This window comes from Achroia grisella, unplaced genomic scaffold (genome assembly GCF_030625045.1).
Source record: "Achroia grisella isolate CSIRO2021 unplaced genomic scaffold, CSIRO_AGI_Agris_v1 utg516, whole genome shotgun sequence".
NCBI classification, from domain to species: Eukaryota; Metazoa; Arthropoda; class Insecta; order Lepidoptera; family Pyralidae; genus Achroia; species Achroia grisella.
The window spans coordinates 1872235-1889343 of record NW_026712909.1 but is presented as its reverse complement, the minus strand read 5'-3'; the positions used below and the strand labels follow the sequence as shown (position 1 = coordinate 1889343).

The window sequence follows — 17109 nt, the reverse complement described above, 5'->3', positions numbered from 1 at the left end:
TGAACACATGTAACGTAAGAAAATAACAATTATGTGTAATGATCAGTTTTAACAACTTAAATTTGCTGAAAAATAATACCTGTTTTCGAAAAGTTAATTTAACATATTGGGTGTACAAAATAAGACTGAATTAGCTAATTAGATGCATTTAGCTTTATATTGAACGGACTTAAGCATTTGTTTTCAACTACTTGTAAGCATCCAATAATAACAATTATTTTTGCTACTGTATTGTATATTATAATAATGTCCATAGTAAAAACTCGTTTATTATCACTTTAGATCTGTCAGTTGAAATTAGGGGACATTGATAGAACACATTTATATTTCTGACTAACACTCTGATAATAGAAACACCTTTAACAACCCAAATGAATCTAATGTACCGAGCGCCGGTATAACTATAACAACTTAAAAATATTGTGTAGTTCTTCCCGCAATTCTTATATTATCTTCAGACAATTTTCATAATAAAAAAATTGCAAACTATTCTGAGTAACCATAAACAAAGTTGCCGTTGAAATTCGGTTGCTATGACAATTATTTGTTTAGTCACTAATACACTTGTAGATATTTATATATATCTAAATTAATAATACTGCAACATCTTGAGATGGCTGGAAAATTTGGCGGTTATGAAGATGACGAGGAAGATGTGTTGGCACCGAAGGAACCACAAGTTACGTCCCAGAACCCAGAGGAGCGTAAAGCAGGCAGAGCTTTACGTATCAAAAGGAGACAGGAAGCTCTGAAAAAGTATGTATAAACTATATATTATTAGGTATATGTGCCATAGCACAGAAAACTTGGCATTATAATAGAGTGAACGTAGTATTTACAAGGAACAGGCCCTTATAAAAACTACGTTATTGGAACTTTTTTTACTAAATTATGTAACGTTCTTCATGTGCTAACGTTTTCTCAAAGTAGGGGCCCCAGGTAGACAGCTCATAGTATTTTGTCCGAACTGACCCGATTGATACACACCTTTTCCCTGCACTTACAATCCCTATCTTCAAGTTACTTCTCTTTAAGTTTATAGCGTATAGCACCACTAGGCTCCCAGCCCGATATCACAAGTTTCCGGTGACAATACCGTACGTCCGGTAGTTAGTATTAGACATAACTTGAGCTAGCCCTGCATTATTGGACGCCTAACGTTTTCATGTTCCCACTATAGTTTCCAGGACGGAATACGGGGGGGTCGACCTGACATTGTAGATTATTAGTAATGTCCCTAGTCATTAGTAAATCCATAAAAAGACTATCTCTATTACATCACGCGTTAAGGGCGGGGTGAGAGCTTGACAAAGAGTAACATTATAACGGGTTGTAGGTATCATAAACTGTGTATGTAAAACTTTTGACTTTTTTACATAGTATAAAATATATTTTATACTGTGTATTTTTTATGATAATGGAATAGTGCACCCGCCTGTGCTAACGGTTTTCGCTGGCGGGGCTCCAGTCGAGGATGAGAAGATTAGCATGAGGTCAGGTCAGTTAGCCCATCGTGACAAATTCACCAAGATTTTATCACGATGGTATACAGGGGGAACCGCGTGTAGTCTAAACTGACATGGTATATTGCTAGCAATGAGATCATAAGACCACATTACTAACAATCCCCTTTCCCTCCTATACTGTGTATTCGTGTAGAGCTGAACAACAGACCGACGAGACCAGCGGAGAGGAAGAACCAGGCCCCATCGAACAGGCAACAGCAACTGCGGCTGAAGAACTCCAACGATTAGCGCTCGATGGTGCTGCTAACGTTACCAACGTTAAAGTTACGACGGACGAGCGGGAAGTTATTCGGCGAGCACTTTTTTCGGAAAAAATGATTCGTTAGTATTATCTTATCGTCTTACTTGTAGAAAACCCACATATAGAAGACTATCTGTTACCAGGCCCGCGACTTCGTCCCCATGGAATATGTCATTATTTTACTTAACTAAATAAAATTTCTAAGAAAAGCCTAGTTAGTTACTCCTTGTAGTGTTAGCAATCTGCGAATGATAATCCCGTCAAAATTAGTCCAGCCGTTTCAGAGGTCGGTAAGAACAAACAGATATTTTTATAGATTGAGCTTTGTTGTACGTACTTATATAATCTTTGGATAAAAATTTTTGTTCAGGTTGCTCGGTGATTCCAATTTGTAATAACTATGCCTGTATTTTTAGTCTATGTATACATTTTACGACTGAGAAACGTTTTTACTTTTGTTTACTTAAATTAAGAAAAATGAAAAATTTTCAGGTTCTGTACAAAAAATAGAGGATGAAGCAACTGAAGCACAATTACAGTACGAGGCAATTACTTCCAACTGGGATGTTATGGTGGCTATTAAAGACCCTTTAGATATAGACGCTGAAATTAAAGCCCAAAGGCAAAAGTGTGACGATTTGTTAGCTCAAAAGAATAACCTCATCGGCGAGTTAAAGAATGATCTCAAGCGCATGGATCAGGCATATTATGAAGATTTAGATAAACAGGTAGGTACATCATACAATTGTAAATTCTATAGCATAAGCATTTAGGGTAAACATTTATTAGTTGTTTCTTTGACACAATTCTTTCGTTTTTAGGATAAAGACATAAAAGAATTATCTGATAGAATTGAAAAGCAAGTAACTATTATGCAAAGGGCTTACGAGAAACAACTGAGTCTGATAGAACATGCTATTAATATAGAACGGGATGCGATGGTTGATCATAATAATAAAAGATGGGAGGCCCTGTATAAACAACGTGACAGAGAAGAAGTTGCCCACATGGAGTACAAGTTCGGACAGGTGATATTTATAATTATTTAAATAAGTTTGTTATTATAAGTTGTAATTAATGTGTCTTTATAGTGTATATTTTATATGTACGTATTCTGATAGGTGCTTATGCTTCGACTGATGATCGTGAAATTGTAAACAGTTGAGAGAGGGTTCCGTACTTCTACTACAGGTATACAACTGATAACGAATAATATTTCAAGAAAAATATTAGGGTTTTTTAAGGGCATCGCACCAGGGGTGCCACCTACGTAGTATCTATAAAAAAATAATTATTTAATCCTGCATTATGTTAATCTTTAGTTAGAAGAACATAAAGAAGAGATAGAATCTATTATGTGGGACCACCATGAAAAATATCGTGAAGCCAAAATTGAACTCGAGTCATTGATTCAAGAACTACAAAAGGAACTGGAAAAATTAAAAGCTACATGTATTATAAACACAGAGAAAATTGGATACAATTATCAGGTAGGTACATGTCAATTATCTTAGTAATAACTTATAATGTAATTAAATATCTACTTATAATCAATAAATGATTTAGCTGTTGGTAATATAGAATAGATAATGAAAAGAATTTTATTAATTTTTACTTACAGCTATATTGCATGTCTATGATTATTTTAGGTTCTTAAAAAAAGGGAGGAAGAGAACGTCTTCGTCAGGTCACAACAAAAACGGAAACTAAACAAAATGTCAGATATAGCCAACAATCTGCGATCGAAAATTCGAAAAGCCGCCGAGGATGGTGCTGTCGAGGAAATTAAAGCTGACGCGGAAATTGTAAAACTAATGCAAACAATGGATGATTTGGAAAAAAAATCTGAGCACTTCTCTCATGTGAATCATTACAAGTTTAGCCAAGTGTGGCGTATGGCTGCCGCTCGATGCTCACAACTTTTGCGGGAGTTAAGCCAGGCGGAAGTGGCGCTGCATGCTCACGTCTTATCTGAACCACCGCCACAAGCACCGGCACCACCACCAAAGAGCCCCTTAGCTAAATATGGTAAAATCTCTACATATATAAACTTATCCTGACTAATTTACTACTCTATTATGGATTAAACGAGGGGGGTCTAGAACACGATAATTTTATACATAGGTTAATGGAGGAAGGGAATGTAATGAAGGTGCCCTGTTCGTATCGTAGCCTGTTAGCCCAGTCGAGTGCAACACCTAATATCATTCCTTACAAACTATATGTTACGATAATTATATACTTATTAATTTTCATTACCTCTTTGCTATTTCTAAATGTTCTTTCTTAGACAATGCCTACCTATGTAACTGAAGAAATCTATGCTTAACATTTTTAGTTTTTAACATTTGCTGTTTGCACTATATGTTTATCAGTTAGTCAGGATAAGTTTTGTTGTAAATTTAGAAGATTACTAAACGGTGTTGCTGTGCACTAACTTACTTAATAACTTACAGAACATGAAGATTTGGACAAATGCGCACAAAATTCTATTATGCCAAAGGAGCCTATAGATCCAAACGATAAATTAGCGCAAGATGCGAAAGACAAATTGGTAATCTATTGAAAATATTTGTTATTGCTATTGAATATATTACTGAAGTACTTAAACTTTGTACAAAGTGACCTGCGTCACCTATTTCTCTTACTCTATCTGTGACACATTTCAGCCTCCAGTAGCTTGCTTTGTACTTCGGTGGAAGGTTGAGATAAGGGAGTGTAATTACAGGGTATGCAAGTATCTAAGTCTTCCAGAATAGCAACGCATAATTGGTACCTGGGTTATGTGACAATGTCTTTGCTGTTCATGTACCAACAACATTAGAAGAAACGCCACGTTTGAAGGCCGGGATGGCCTTGCATCAGGACCTCTTATCCTTGCCTGTACCGCCACTCTCATCAGGCTATTATAACAATTATTACCCTTTTTTATAGATGATAATGATATGGTGCACCCGCTTGCGCTCACGGTTTACGATGGCGGGGTGGATGATAAGATGAACATGAAGTCAGATCAGTTAGCCCGACGTGACAAATTCATCTGGAATTTATCACGATGGTTTCCAGGGGGAACCGCGTGGAGGTTATGGGACACAGTCACCTAGATACATCAAAATAATAATTGCATTTAATAATGTCTAGTAAGACAAATTCAATATTGTCTACTAAGCACTGCTGTGTCTAAACTGTGTCACCCCACCTTACATTTTCCTATTGTTATTTAGTATATAAGATTATTATTTCTATGTACATATTATCAGTTTATTACCATCTGTAATATACATCGTCTCGACCAACAACATTGTATCATTCGCCCGCAACAGAGGTCAACAATTATTACCAACAATTTGTCCAGAGTGACCTAGTTCTAAACATTCTCAACCAAGCGAACATATCCACGAAGATGAGCGATCCATCTATAGCCGAAGCCAAAGTGGAGATTGGCCGTTATATAAAAAATATTGTTACAGGTTCGTCATATATTGCAAATGGTAGCAGACAATACAGGATTCCTGGTAGAAGACCGTCTGTTGAAACTAATTGAAAAGTATCAGTTGACTTCCCGAAATTTATGTACATTAGATTCCATATTTATGGTAAATACAATACAATTTTACTATATTTCGATCATACCTTAGGGATCTACGAGATGATTCGTACTTAAAATGTAATAAGATTAGTTCAATTTGAAGCTTTTGAAGACGATCAACTCTTTTTCTAGATTATGTTTTAAGTGGTAGAAGTATGACCACTAGTGGTTGTGAAGCACGAATAATCTGTACGTACCGGGAAATATTGCACCTCTTTAGAATATCGACGTCAAGTGTTATCACGTTTTGCATGATAAGTCGAGCTTTCGACTGCCCATTTTTTTTTATTTCACGACTCTTGTATTTAAATTTCTTTAAGGCTCTTGAAATTCAAGCCGAAGAGGATATTGAATTACTATGTAAGACATTCTTAAATTATGCGTTTTGTCCTATATGTGTGGGAATGGAAGTAACATCCGAAGTACTTGAACAGCCAAGCTTTATATTGACAAATGAAGATTCACATCAAGCTAGCATCAGCGCTAAAGGAGGGCGCGGTAATATATTTTTTTGATTACATATTTGCATGCATAAATTTCTTAAGTACCTACGCAAGTAATTATTTTAAATATATTTTTCTATATTATTAGTTGAAAGGCCTTCATTGCGTGGACGCTCCAGTATTGCCAGAAGCATTTCAGCGAGCACATCTCGATCTGCCCATGTCGGATTCAAGTAAGACCATAAACTATAGCCATTGTCAGTAAATTGGCGTCTATTTAGAGTAAAAAATTACTATCAAATTACATGCATTTGTACCAATTACGATGAAACGGAAAAGATATGCAGTGTAATAAAACTATAATATACATAAATTAAGTACACACATGTAAATATAAGTAAATATAAATTATAAGTTTATATATAAATTTTACATAGATCACTCACTCACACACATACACACATACGCACACATACACACACACACACACACACACACACACACACACACACACACACACACACACATGCTCAATGCACTCCACGTTTAAACTTAAAACTAGATGTATAACTAATTTATATGAAGGGGAGACCTGGTGTCTAAGTTACAGGCTATGGCTTAGTTTGGGCTCCAGATTTCCCACAAATTATATTTGTGATTTTTATTTGATAGCATTTATATAATAAAACTAAAATTACATAATTTTAGTTTTATTTTTATCTCCACAAATTACATAATTTGTGGAGATAAAATAAAAAAAAAATTATTATTATTATTAATTAACTTTATTACCTTTATTACGCCTGCGCTAACGGTTTACACTACCGGGGAACCGGTGGTGGTTGATAGATGACGGGATGAAGATGAAATGAGGTCGTGGCTAACATTGTGGCTAATTTACCAAAAATTTACCATAAGTCACTATTTTTACAAGGAGTCACAATATTTACCATTGTATTTAAGTTTATTGCCCCATTCACGAATTGTATTAGGACACAGTTTTAACCATTCCAATTTACTAAGTTCTAATCTACTCGACGCTATAACATCATATACTAAGTGCTATCGGGCAATTTATTTATAAGTAACTCGTGTACCTTCAGCATGTGATTCGTAAGTATTGAATCTCACCAATAATTCTAAAGTAAATTAGTTTAACTCAATTAGGAATTAACGTAGTACCTAAACATAATGCCCACATTTTGCGAAATATATTAGTATCCTAAATAATCTACCTACATTTTTTGTACAGGTCTCATGAATTGTCAGCAGCTGATCAACTACTTATGGCTGAAGCAGACGAAATCATACAAAAATGTGGCGACCCTCAAAGTAAGTTTTCAGACTAAGAAGTAGAATAGTCATTACTATGTTTAAATCACGTGGCATTAATCTTGATTAGCTGCGTTCTCCTTTCGTAAAGTTGTTTAAAACACAGGTCCAACTGACAGTAAATGTTTAGTATCTATTAGGGTGGTTCGCTTACGACTTATTTAATTATTTTAACGAAATAGTTTACGATTTTTGTTTATTTTATTTTATTCAGAATATATTTTTAACATCAATTGTATATTATAACTATTTAGTAATGCCTGTCTTATTTAGTAGTTTAGTATTTTGATAATACCTGATAACTACACATTTTTTTATTAACATTTATTGTTAAATATATGCTTTAAATAATTTGCATTTTTTAATCTTTTCCTGTTTGTAAGCTTAACTTTGCCTGTTTGAATAGAATAGAATAGAAAATCATTTATTCAAATAAACTTAATTTAAGCACTTTTGAATAGTCAATATTTTTTTTAAATCTACCACTTATTCGGAAAGCTGTCTCATCACAAGAAGAATAAGCAAGAAACTTGTGTGTTGCTCTTTTAAACAATCCTTGTAAGTTCACATTTTACAAGTCGAAACGTGTGAATACAAACTACCAACCAGCACTAATTTATTTAGGCTCAAATATAAAAACACAATAAGATTAAATCAGTCGTAGTGATAAGAGCAGATCAGTCCCTACAAGCAGCACTCGCTCACGAGTATGACGGATGAGCCAGCCATCACTGCGCTCGACCATATTTTAGGGAGCCCAATGACCCGGCCCACCACGCCGCCACATGTCTGGACATTTTAGTGTGCATGACTACTCATTCCACTCGACCACGTCACAACTACAAAAATTACTATATGGTAGTTACAGTATTCGCACTGTAACTACCATATAGTAATTCGCACATGAGGATGCATGCGGCAATCAATACAAAAGCCGCTACGCTATCAAATATCAAGAAAGCAGTATGAAAAATAAATTATAACGTTGTCCGCAAATAAACTTATACTTACTATATATTGCTATCATCTATAAATTCATCTATCCTATAATAGGCTTTTTTACATAACATTTGTTTACTATAAAATTTGAATTGCCTCTCTGTTAGATTTAGCGTAGATTCTGGCAGTTTATTATAGAATCTTATGCAATTACCATAAAATGAATTACTAACTTTGTGTAGACGGCATTTAGGTAAAATTAACTTATTTTTATTGCGTAAGTTTCTACTTGTACAGTCTTTTGAATAAAAATAAGTACATAATATCCGTTTCTTAAGCATTTAATTTTATCTTCAGCTACTGTATCTATGACGGGTGGAGGTTCTGATTCCACGGGACCCACGTCGGCGCGACGTGCTGGTGCTCGAGGCGTCACAGTATCCTCACAACCGACTGTAAGCACGACAAGGACAACAAATCCTTTTCTCTGCCCAGGTCAGCATGTTTTTTTATATATAATAGCTAATATTATTTAGTAGTAATAACTTTATAAAATAACTGGCACTATCAAGCTTCAAAGGAAAAGAATTATGTCATCAACAAATCTGAATAATTATTTTATCTGTTACTTGTTATTTTTCCAATACCAATTTTAAAACTATTAAATCAAGTTTTGTATAAAGTAAATTTGTGTACCTACATTTTTTTATATAATTGAAATGGAAAAACAAGCTGAAAGCTCCAGGTTGACCTGGATGGTAAGTTGTGGTATGTCTTTGAATTTACAGATAATTTAGAGACATTAATTTTGCGAAAACAAAGATGCCACATCATACCATTATGTATAAGGAAAATATAATATTTATATTTTGTGACTCAATTCATAATAAGGTATCTATTTATTGCGTATTTATTTATTTCTTCATAGTGGGCCATTACCTAGAAATCGAGCCCATGCAGGTGTTGACAGCCTTGAGTGAATTTATGTTGGTATTTGTACCACCCAAAAAGAAGCAACTTTATGACATTTTGTAAGTATTCAAGTAAAAAAATATGTTTGTTTAATCTAAGAGAATTTAGCAACAGGCTATTATGACTATACTATAATATGAGTTAACAAATTAAATATAGATCTGACATCAATAATAGAGTGGTCAGTAAAACATGGTCTTACACTTAATCCCAATAAAAGTAGTACTATTACATTTGGAACTAAACAACAAGTTAAAAATATTATAGAGTGTAAATCGGCAATTAAACTTAGCAATATTACTATACCATATCAAGATAGTGTACGTAATCTGGGTCTCCTCATGGATGAGCATATTAAATTTGAACACCATATCCGAAGTAAAGTAGCTAAGTGTTATGGGGTATTAAAAATGCTTTATAAGTTTTGTACGTTTCTCAAACGAGGCATAAGACTATTATTATGCAATAGTCTAGTATTATCACTAATAAACTATTGTGATATTGTTTATAGTCCTTGTATGATTGCAAAAACTGCCAAAATAAAACAAAGAGTACAGAATGCTTGTATGAGATTTTGTTACAATATACCGCGGAGAGATCATATTACACCTTATTTAATCAGAAATAATATATTAAATTCACACAATGTTTGTATTTTAAAGTATGCTTGTCTTTTGCACTCCATAAGGAATACAAAATTATATTATTATTATTATTATTTTTTTTTTTTTAAGCTTTTTATTTTAGTTCTTAGTTGTACAATTAGGTTATAAATACTAGTTATATAACAAATCGATTGTATATTAAATATATAAAATAAAAAGAAGAAACAGATTATTTAAGTCTCAATATAACATTATGTCACTGCTGTCCTAAAACAAATGTTTATAAATCTAAAATAGACTCCCTCAGAGACAGATGTCATCAGTTTTCTAAACCTTTCATCAAGCTCATAAGAACTAGGGGTTGTTTTAAGTATGCTGCAGCAAAAATTTGGAACGACTCGCCCCCGCCAGTTCGTTCATCGCTGATTTTATCCTTACCAATATTTAGGCGCAAATGTAGCAAATGGTTGCTGCAAGAACAATCCCCCGTTTCGTAGTATTGTAATTTACTAAGTTGTGTCGATATATGTGTGTACACGCAAGTCTGCGTCTGATGGTATATGTGATAAAATAACCCTGTAGATGTTATTTAATGTTGTAACTAATCCTGAATAATGTTTAGATTATATATATTTAAGTTTGTTATTGTCAATTTTTATGTTTGTTTTGTTAGTTGTAGTTTAAAACTTAATATGCTATCGTCGTCGTCGATCTCACATTGTATTTTACTGGTAAAGGCTATAACAGAATAGCAGAGAGGGTGGACTCACTGCCCTCACTGAGTTATAGACCGTTTTGTCTCATTAATTTGTTTTTAAATTATATTATTCTATGGGCAATAGTTGTATTGTGTAAAACTTTCTGTTCGAGACAAATAAAGATTATTATTATTTTATTATTATTATTATTATTATTATGAAACAGAGACGTTAATATCTAGTTTTCAACGCGTTTGTCTCTTAAGCGACAGAAATACACTAAATAAGTTAAATCACTACGTGTTAGAGATAACCATTTATTTATGATTGTGTTTAATTCAAGCTGTTTTATCGTATACAAATATGGGGGTTATAAACGCCAAACTACCCTAAGATATGCGTTTGATATGTTAAAAGTTAGCTTGCTGGGTATAAAGCCATTCGTTATTGCTCATAGGGATAGCGTGAAGCCGCTAAACTTTAGTACACCTTCACGAAAATTAACAACTGAAGAGATTACGCAGTATTGGGCTCAATGGAAAAATATATTCCCTTTTGAAAAAGACCGCTTTTGGGATGGTCTACTTACTGGCCTAAATAATTATTTACCTATTTTACAAGGTACGTAAAATCTTTTTATAATATTTTAGTAAAATTATATTAATGTTTATTTGTAACATATTCTATATTGCGATTATTGTTTTTCTTTGAGGACTTGTATTTAATAGTAATTCTTGTAACTTATAATTTGTTTATTTAGTGAATCGAATGTGTTGTCACAAAAAGACGATTGAAATAAAAATCCCAAAGTCGTTGTTCAAATTAAAATCAATAATATATGTATACTAGCTGTCCCGGCAAACGTTGTTTTGCCTTAAAATAAAAATAAAAAATTTAGGGGTGGACTACAACTAACATTTGGATTACAGGGGGATGAAAAATAGATGTTGGCCGATTCTCAGACCTACTCAATACGCTCACAAAATTTCATGAGAATCGGTCAAGCCGTTTCGGAGGAGTATGGGAACGAAAACTGTGACACGAGAATTTTATATATAAGATATATATATACAGTGGCGGCCTAAGGGGGTGGCGAACAGGGCAATCGCCCGAGGCCTCGTTCTTGCAGGGCAGGCATTTAATCGCGAATAAACAAAATTACCAACAGTAAAATTTAGAATAAAAAATACATATTTAAAAAAATGTGAAATAAGATAAGAGAATAAGATGTTGTTTTCTTAAATCAGCGGAAAATTTCCGCATACTCGTTGGCATCACTTAGGTATTTTTAACGTAGGACAAAGGGCCTCGCAATGGGTAAGGCCGCCGCTTATATAGCGGCGGCCCGGCGGCGGTATCTATTAGTATTTACGAAAATGAATTATATCAATTTGTTCAAGACATGTTTTAAATATGTTAAAAGTCTTCTATAATGCGCATATTGCGAAACTTCGTTAGTACCTGTTGTGCATATTTAAGTATTTTATCCATAGAACGGGAACGTATTTATGAAGAAGTGATGACTCTTCGAAGTCGAAACGCCGCTTTGAGACGGCTGGTGCGCGGAGCGCTGCCCGAACTGCCGCAGCCTTCCGCCGCCCGCGCTCCGCCAGCGGCATTCACTGCGCCACGGCCCGACCTGGCACCACACGCGTATTCCAAGTTACCGCCGATTTAATTATATAATCTATTCTTTCCTAGCTCTCACTAGCAATTCCATTCACATACAAATGATACTAATTTAACTAACACACAAATTGACACATCATGGATTCATAACACAAATATTCTTTCCCCATTTTAATTTTATTGTCAATGCAAATGGTAAAGGGTATATTTGCGAAGGTCTACTCTATCTGAATTAAAATTTATCATAATGAATTGGTTTACGCTGAAAACGATATAACACAACGTAATATGATAGAATCACTGTCACATTCCTAATTTTTATCGTGGGTGCAAATAACCCAATATTCTTTATTTAAAAAAAAGTAACAAAACAATATGATAGTTATTTTAATTATTATACTTATTTATATATATATATATTAAATAATCATGTTCGGATCAAATAAAATGAGACAATTTTGAAATTGTTGTGGTTATTTTATTTTGTATCTTAAACATAGCAAACCATATAGAAAAACTAATAATTTCCGTTTCTAAGATCTGTATTCTCTGCTTAGGTATAGCAACTTTCAGTTCTCCGTTTTCCAGAATGAATTTTCTATTTTTACCCGACTAAGGTACTTTTAAAGCTGGTAACCATGAAACTAACCAACTCGTAATAGACACTGACTTTATTTTTTGTAATTTATAGAAAACGTAGTTGGTCTATGCCCACGACTTGTATCCAGAGCCGTAAAACATATTAATAAAAAAAACTACACGTCATCATAGATTATATTGCTGACATAGCCTGTCTTCTATTACGTTGTCCGTGTCAGTGTTTCAGATCTGTGCTATAAATACAAAAGTCATTACCTACTTAACCTAAGTTAATTTTAGTTCTTCTCAAATAATCAAAGTTCCGAATATCTTTTAGTTTATTAGTATAGTATATGGAATGAATACTACGTAATTTCCTACATTATTTAAAAAAATAAATCGGTTTGTAAGACTTAAGTATTTTAAAATTACATTAAATAATTTATATATTTTTGTCCGGTCTAGTTTTTACTTTCACTTAAAATTAAGTCATATCATACTTTGATTCTTATTTCATTATATTATTTTTATTTTGAGAAACTAACATTACTTTTGATCCAAAATCTTGACATTTACGAAACAGTATAATGTATATATAATAACAAACATGTACATATATTGTGTCCGTCCGGTTCCCAGTTTAATACTTCGTTTTACATTACAGAATCTTCAAGTGAATTATACAGTATGTTGTTAAAAACCCTGTTTCATTTGTTGGGAGCAATACAATTTTGTTATGGATGTTACTATGATGCAGTATATGTTAATATTCCTGGTAGTGCTGCCCCAACATTGGGCGGAAAATTAAAATATTTGACATATTTGGATGCGGTAAGATAACATTTTTCTTCTATTATTTACAATACTAAACTAAAAATACTTCAGCCATAAATTAAACTTAGGAAGCTATCTTTGCTAAAATTACAGTGTGAGCACAATTCTTTGTATCCTTCCCATAAAGTATACCTTAAGTAGTCATAATTTCTACTGTAGTTTGCACTTTATTTTATTCTATAACTTAAAATACTATAAACAACTATATAGAAAACCATACCTTTTAACAAAGCAGGCTATTTTATTTTTATATACATAAAAACACTAAGATTTCAATGAATTTCTGTGCTTTTTTTACAAAATCAAAGGCCAAGCTAAATTAAATATTCTTTTAGAGACACAATATGGTTCAATAGTTAGGAATTCAATACAGACATTTATACACTATTGTAGATTCAGCATGCGCAAAGATATTAAACAAGATCTGGTATATGTATGACATCTCATGTTAAATATAATAAATATCACAGGTTTTATACATAATTATGGCAATGAAGTAAAAGTTAAAAGCTTTATCTTCTAATAATTATATATATATACATACTCATCAGAATTGCATTATAAATACTGCTATTTCTTTGTTACAGATAGTGCAGAGTATTTATTTTACTATAGCTTTCCTCAATGATCTGTTTGGTAACAATGAGTCAACATTGTCAGAGAAACCTCTGATACGGCGTATAAAGGATATTCTTTTTTGTGCCCTGGCATACCCTGTAGCCATGTTTGTTGGAATATCATTTTGGGGCATATATGCTGTAGATCGAGAGTTAATTCTCCCTCGAAGTCTAGATCCATATTTTCCAACATGGTTAAATCATGTAATGCATACTAATATTGTTATATTCGTGTTAATTGAACTTATCTCATCATTCAGAATGTATCCAACAAGAAAATCTGCCATGACTATACTATCTACTTTCTTTCTTGCTTATTTTATATGGGTACATGTAATTTATTTCAAAACTGACAAATGGGTTTACCCTATTTTGGCCGTATTAAACTGGCCAATTAGAATTGTATTCTATTTATTCTGTCTTGGCTTTGTTTCTAGTCTTTATTTCTTAGGTGAGAAATTAAACAGAATTGTGTGGTCTAAGGAAGTCGAACGAACTGTTAAATCTGGTAAAAAGAAGGCTAAATAATTGTAATATGTATATTTTCTTGTAATCATATACCAAATAGTTAATGTAAGAGTTTTGTAATTGGGTTATCATAATTCGTAAAAATAATATAAGAATAGCTATAGCAATAACTATGAGCCTTGAATGATATCTGATAACTATATACTATTCAGTTGAGTCTTTGAGTCTTATAGACGGTATCCACTTTTTGAAATACCAGTGGAACATCTATATAAGAACAAGTATTCTTAAATAAGTATTCTAAATGATGTACTTACCACAAATAAATATAATTATTGTGATTTGAAATTAAAATGAATCTTTTGGTGTCCTAAAAATGTTTGATTAGATTGTAATTAAATAAACACATTGTCAAGTAGCATGATTTATACTAGAATATCTTTACGTAACATTGCATAGAGCTGTAATTTCCTTATTCAACGAATCTAGTTTGATGTCATAAAACTATTATAGTTAGATAATTCTAAATTATTGAAACTGATTGCCACAAAATAGCTAAAAAATATATATTATATATAGTGTATTACATCTAAGTAGAGGTATAGATTATAATAATTATTAGGTGTAGCTATTGACTAGGTACGAGTTCATAATAATTAGCATTGTAATGTGTAACAAGTCTTCTGTAGCGGAGTGAGTCCGTGTTAGATTGATAGATAAATGCTTTATTCAATAATTACATTGTATAGATGCTTAAGTTATGCGAAATTTTCTAATAGAATAGCTTTAAAATAGTTTCAGAATAATGGCACTGTCTAGACAGTCACACCCCAGAAAATAGAAACTACCATTTATATTTTTACACACCTTAAATAATAATTTGATCAAGATTGTGAAATTTTATTGCATACTACAAAATGACGATTATGGAAATACGGTGTAGGTTGTGACCTTAAAATAATGATTTTTTACTTTAGCTGATAATTGTCGAACGTGTGCATTTTAATTTATGATAGGTATTTATTATTAAATATTTTTTATGCATTCCAAATATGTTGTTTTGTTTTTATACTAAATATAAACTAGGTATTTAGTCTATTACAAAATTTATAACGTTGTTCATCAAGAAATATTCCTTGTAATGGGACATTCATTTTAAGTCGGCCTTGAGTGGTAATTAATGTGTAAATTACAGTAGTGCTAAGAATGAATTTAAATTTCCATAGGTCATGGGAATCCATATTATTAAAACTGTTTATTCCATATATTTGCTTTTTAATTTTATTAAGTTTTGTAACAAACACACAAAACGATCATGCTCACTTTCATACCTACTCTGATTTTTCTTCTTTATCTTGTCCATTCTTATCACACCACATATCCAGTTTCACATTCACATATTTCTGTTGTATTCAATCATGTTTTCTCCGTAGTCTAACACACCGCCTTAATTTCGACCCTCGCGGGTTCTATTCCTCGCATATAAATGTGTTTTATATAATTGTCTAGTCATAATACAAACTCTGCTTAGCACTAGATGGTGCTGTTTGAATTGTACTGGGTTATTATTATCATTATTACCTTGTTTTTATAAAGCTGCTTATATTGTTTTATATTTAAATTGAAACAATGTGAATAAGATATTTTCACGCCTGTTTTATTTCGCTGTGTATTTACACACAAGATAATCTATTTCCGATAAAACTTCAAATTATACAGGCTTTTAATTAGTGAAATTAATTCACAACTGTTCTTTTAGAAAACTATGTAAGTATAGGAATAATCTTCAGACGGAAGATTAATACAAGGATATTGTTAAACCTGAACAGATATACAACGAAATGAAAAAATGTTAATACCTATAACTTGTGAAATAAATTCATAATAAAAAGAAATAGTAGGTACATGTTTTATTTAAAGCATTTTGTTTATTTTCATAATTTCTATTGTAGTTTGCACTTCATTTTATTCTATAACTTAAAATACAATAAGGAACAATAAAATCAGTTAGCATTAATGAATCCAATAAATATTTTAAGTACATAAATCACATCGGTCCTTAAATAAAAAATATAATTTTTACATATTTGGCCATAATCTAAATCACTAGGATGACTAGATTAATTTTAAATATAATGTATTTACGCAGTGCGTTAAACTAGTTTGAGAATAACGTGCTATAGAACTAAAACACTATTTAGTTACTGAAACAAAAATAGCTTTTCCCAAAATTTTTACGGAATGTATCCGATTATATCACCACCTTCAATATATATGAACGATAACTTAAAAATGTTCTAGTAGTGAACTAAAATATTAATCGTGCAAATATTCATTAAACTATCTTGTGATGGTAAAAAAAATTGTATACTTAGATATTTTTTGTGGGTTTTTGTTTGGATTCTTATGCAAAAGCGCAAGGCGCGAATAAGTTCCATAAGTGTCGTATGCCCATTATAAGTTTAGAACTGTTAGGATCTTTAAATACTTGACAGACATTTCTTTAAAAAAAAATTTAAACCTTGTTCGCATTAATTTTAATTTATGAATCAAGTGATTCCAAACAAATCTATACTCAAAATGTCTATACCGAAATACAAAATTTAACAAATTTTAGGAGATCAATTTTTCATATTT

At 32.2% G+C, this 17109-nt stretch overlaps 2 protein-coding genes across 2 annotated transcripts; both read left to right on the top strand.

Annotated features, from left to right (window-relative positions):
* The first annotated feature begins 506 nt into the window (after nt 1-506).
* LOC131847232 (dynein regulatory complex protein 1) lies at nt 507-12340 on the top strand. Its single transcript, XM_059196733.1, has 15 exons — nt 507-756; nt 1660-1847; nt 2260-2495; nt 2589-2795; nt 3090-3257; nt 3417-3795; nt 4224-4321; nt 5238-5363; nt 5677-5854; nt 5948-6032; nt 7052-7131; nt 8428-8565; nt 8999-9101; nt 10803-10966; nt 11839-12340. Exons 1-15 carry the CDS (start codon nt 614-616, stop codon nt 12021-12023), a joined length of 2478 nt encoding a protein of 825 aa, XP_059052716.1. The 5' UTR covers nt 507-613; the 3' UTR covers nt 12024-12340.
* Nucleotides 12341-12839: 499 nt separating this feature from the next.
* LOC131847189 (androgen-induced gene 1 protein-like) lies at nt 12840-15025 on the top strand. The gene is made up of 3 exons (XM_059196673.1): nt 12840-12955; nt 13218-13384; nt 13975-15025. Exons 2-3 carry the CDS (start codon nt 13241-13243, stop codon nt 14530-14532), a joined length of 702 nt encoding a protein of 233 aa, XP_059052656.1. The 5' UTR covers nt 12840-12955; nt 13218-13240; the 3' UTR covers nt 14533-15025.
* The last annotated feature ends 2084 nt before the right edge of the window (nt 15026-17109 follow it).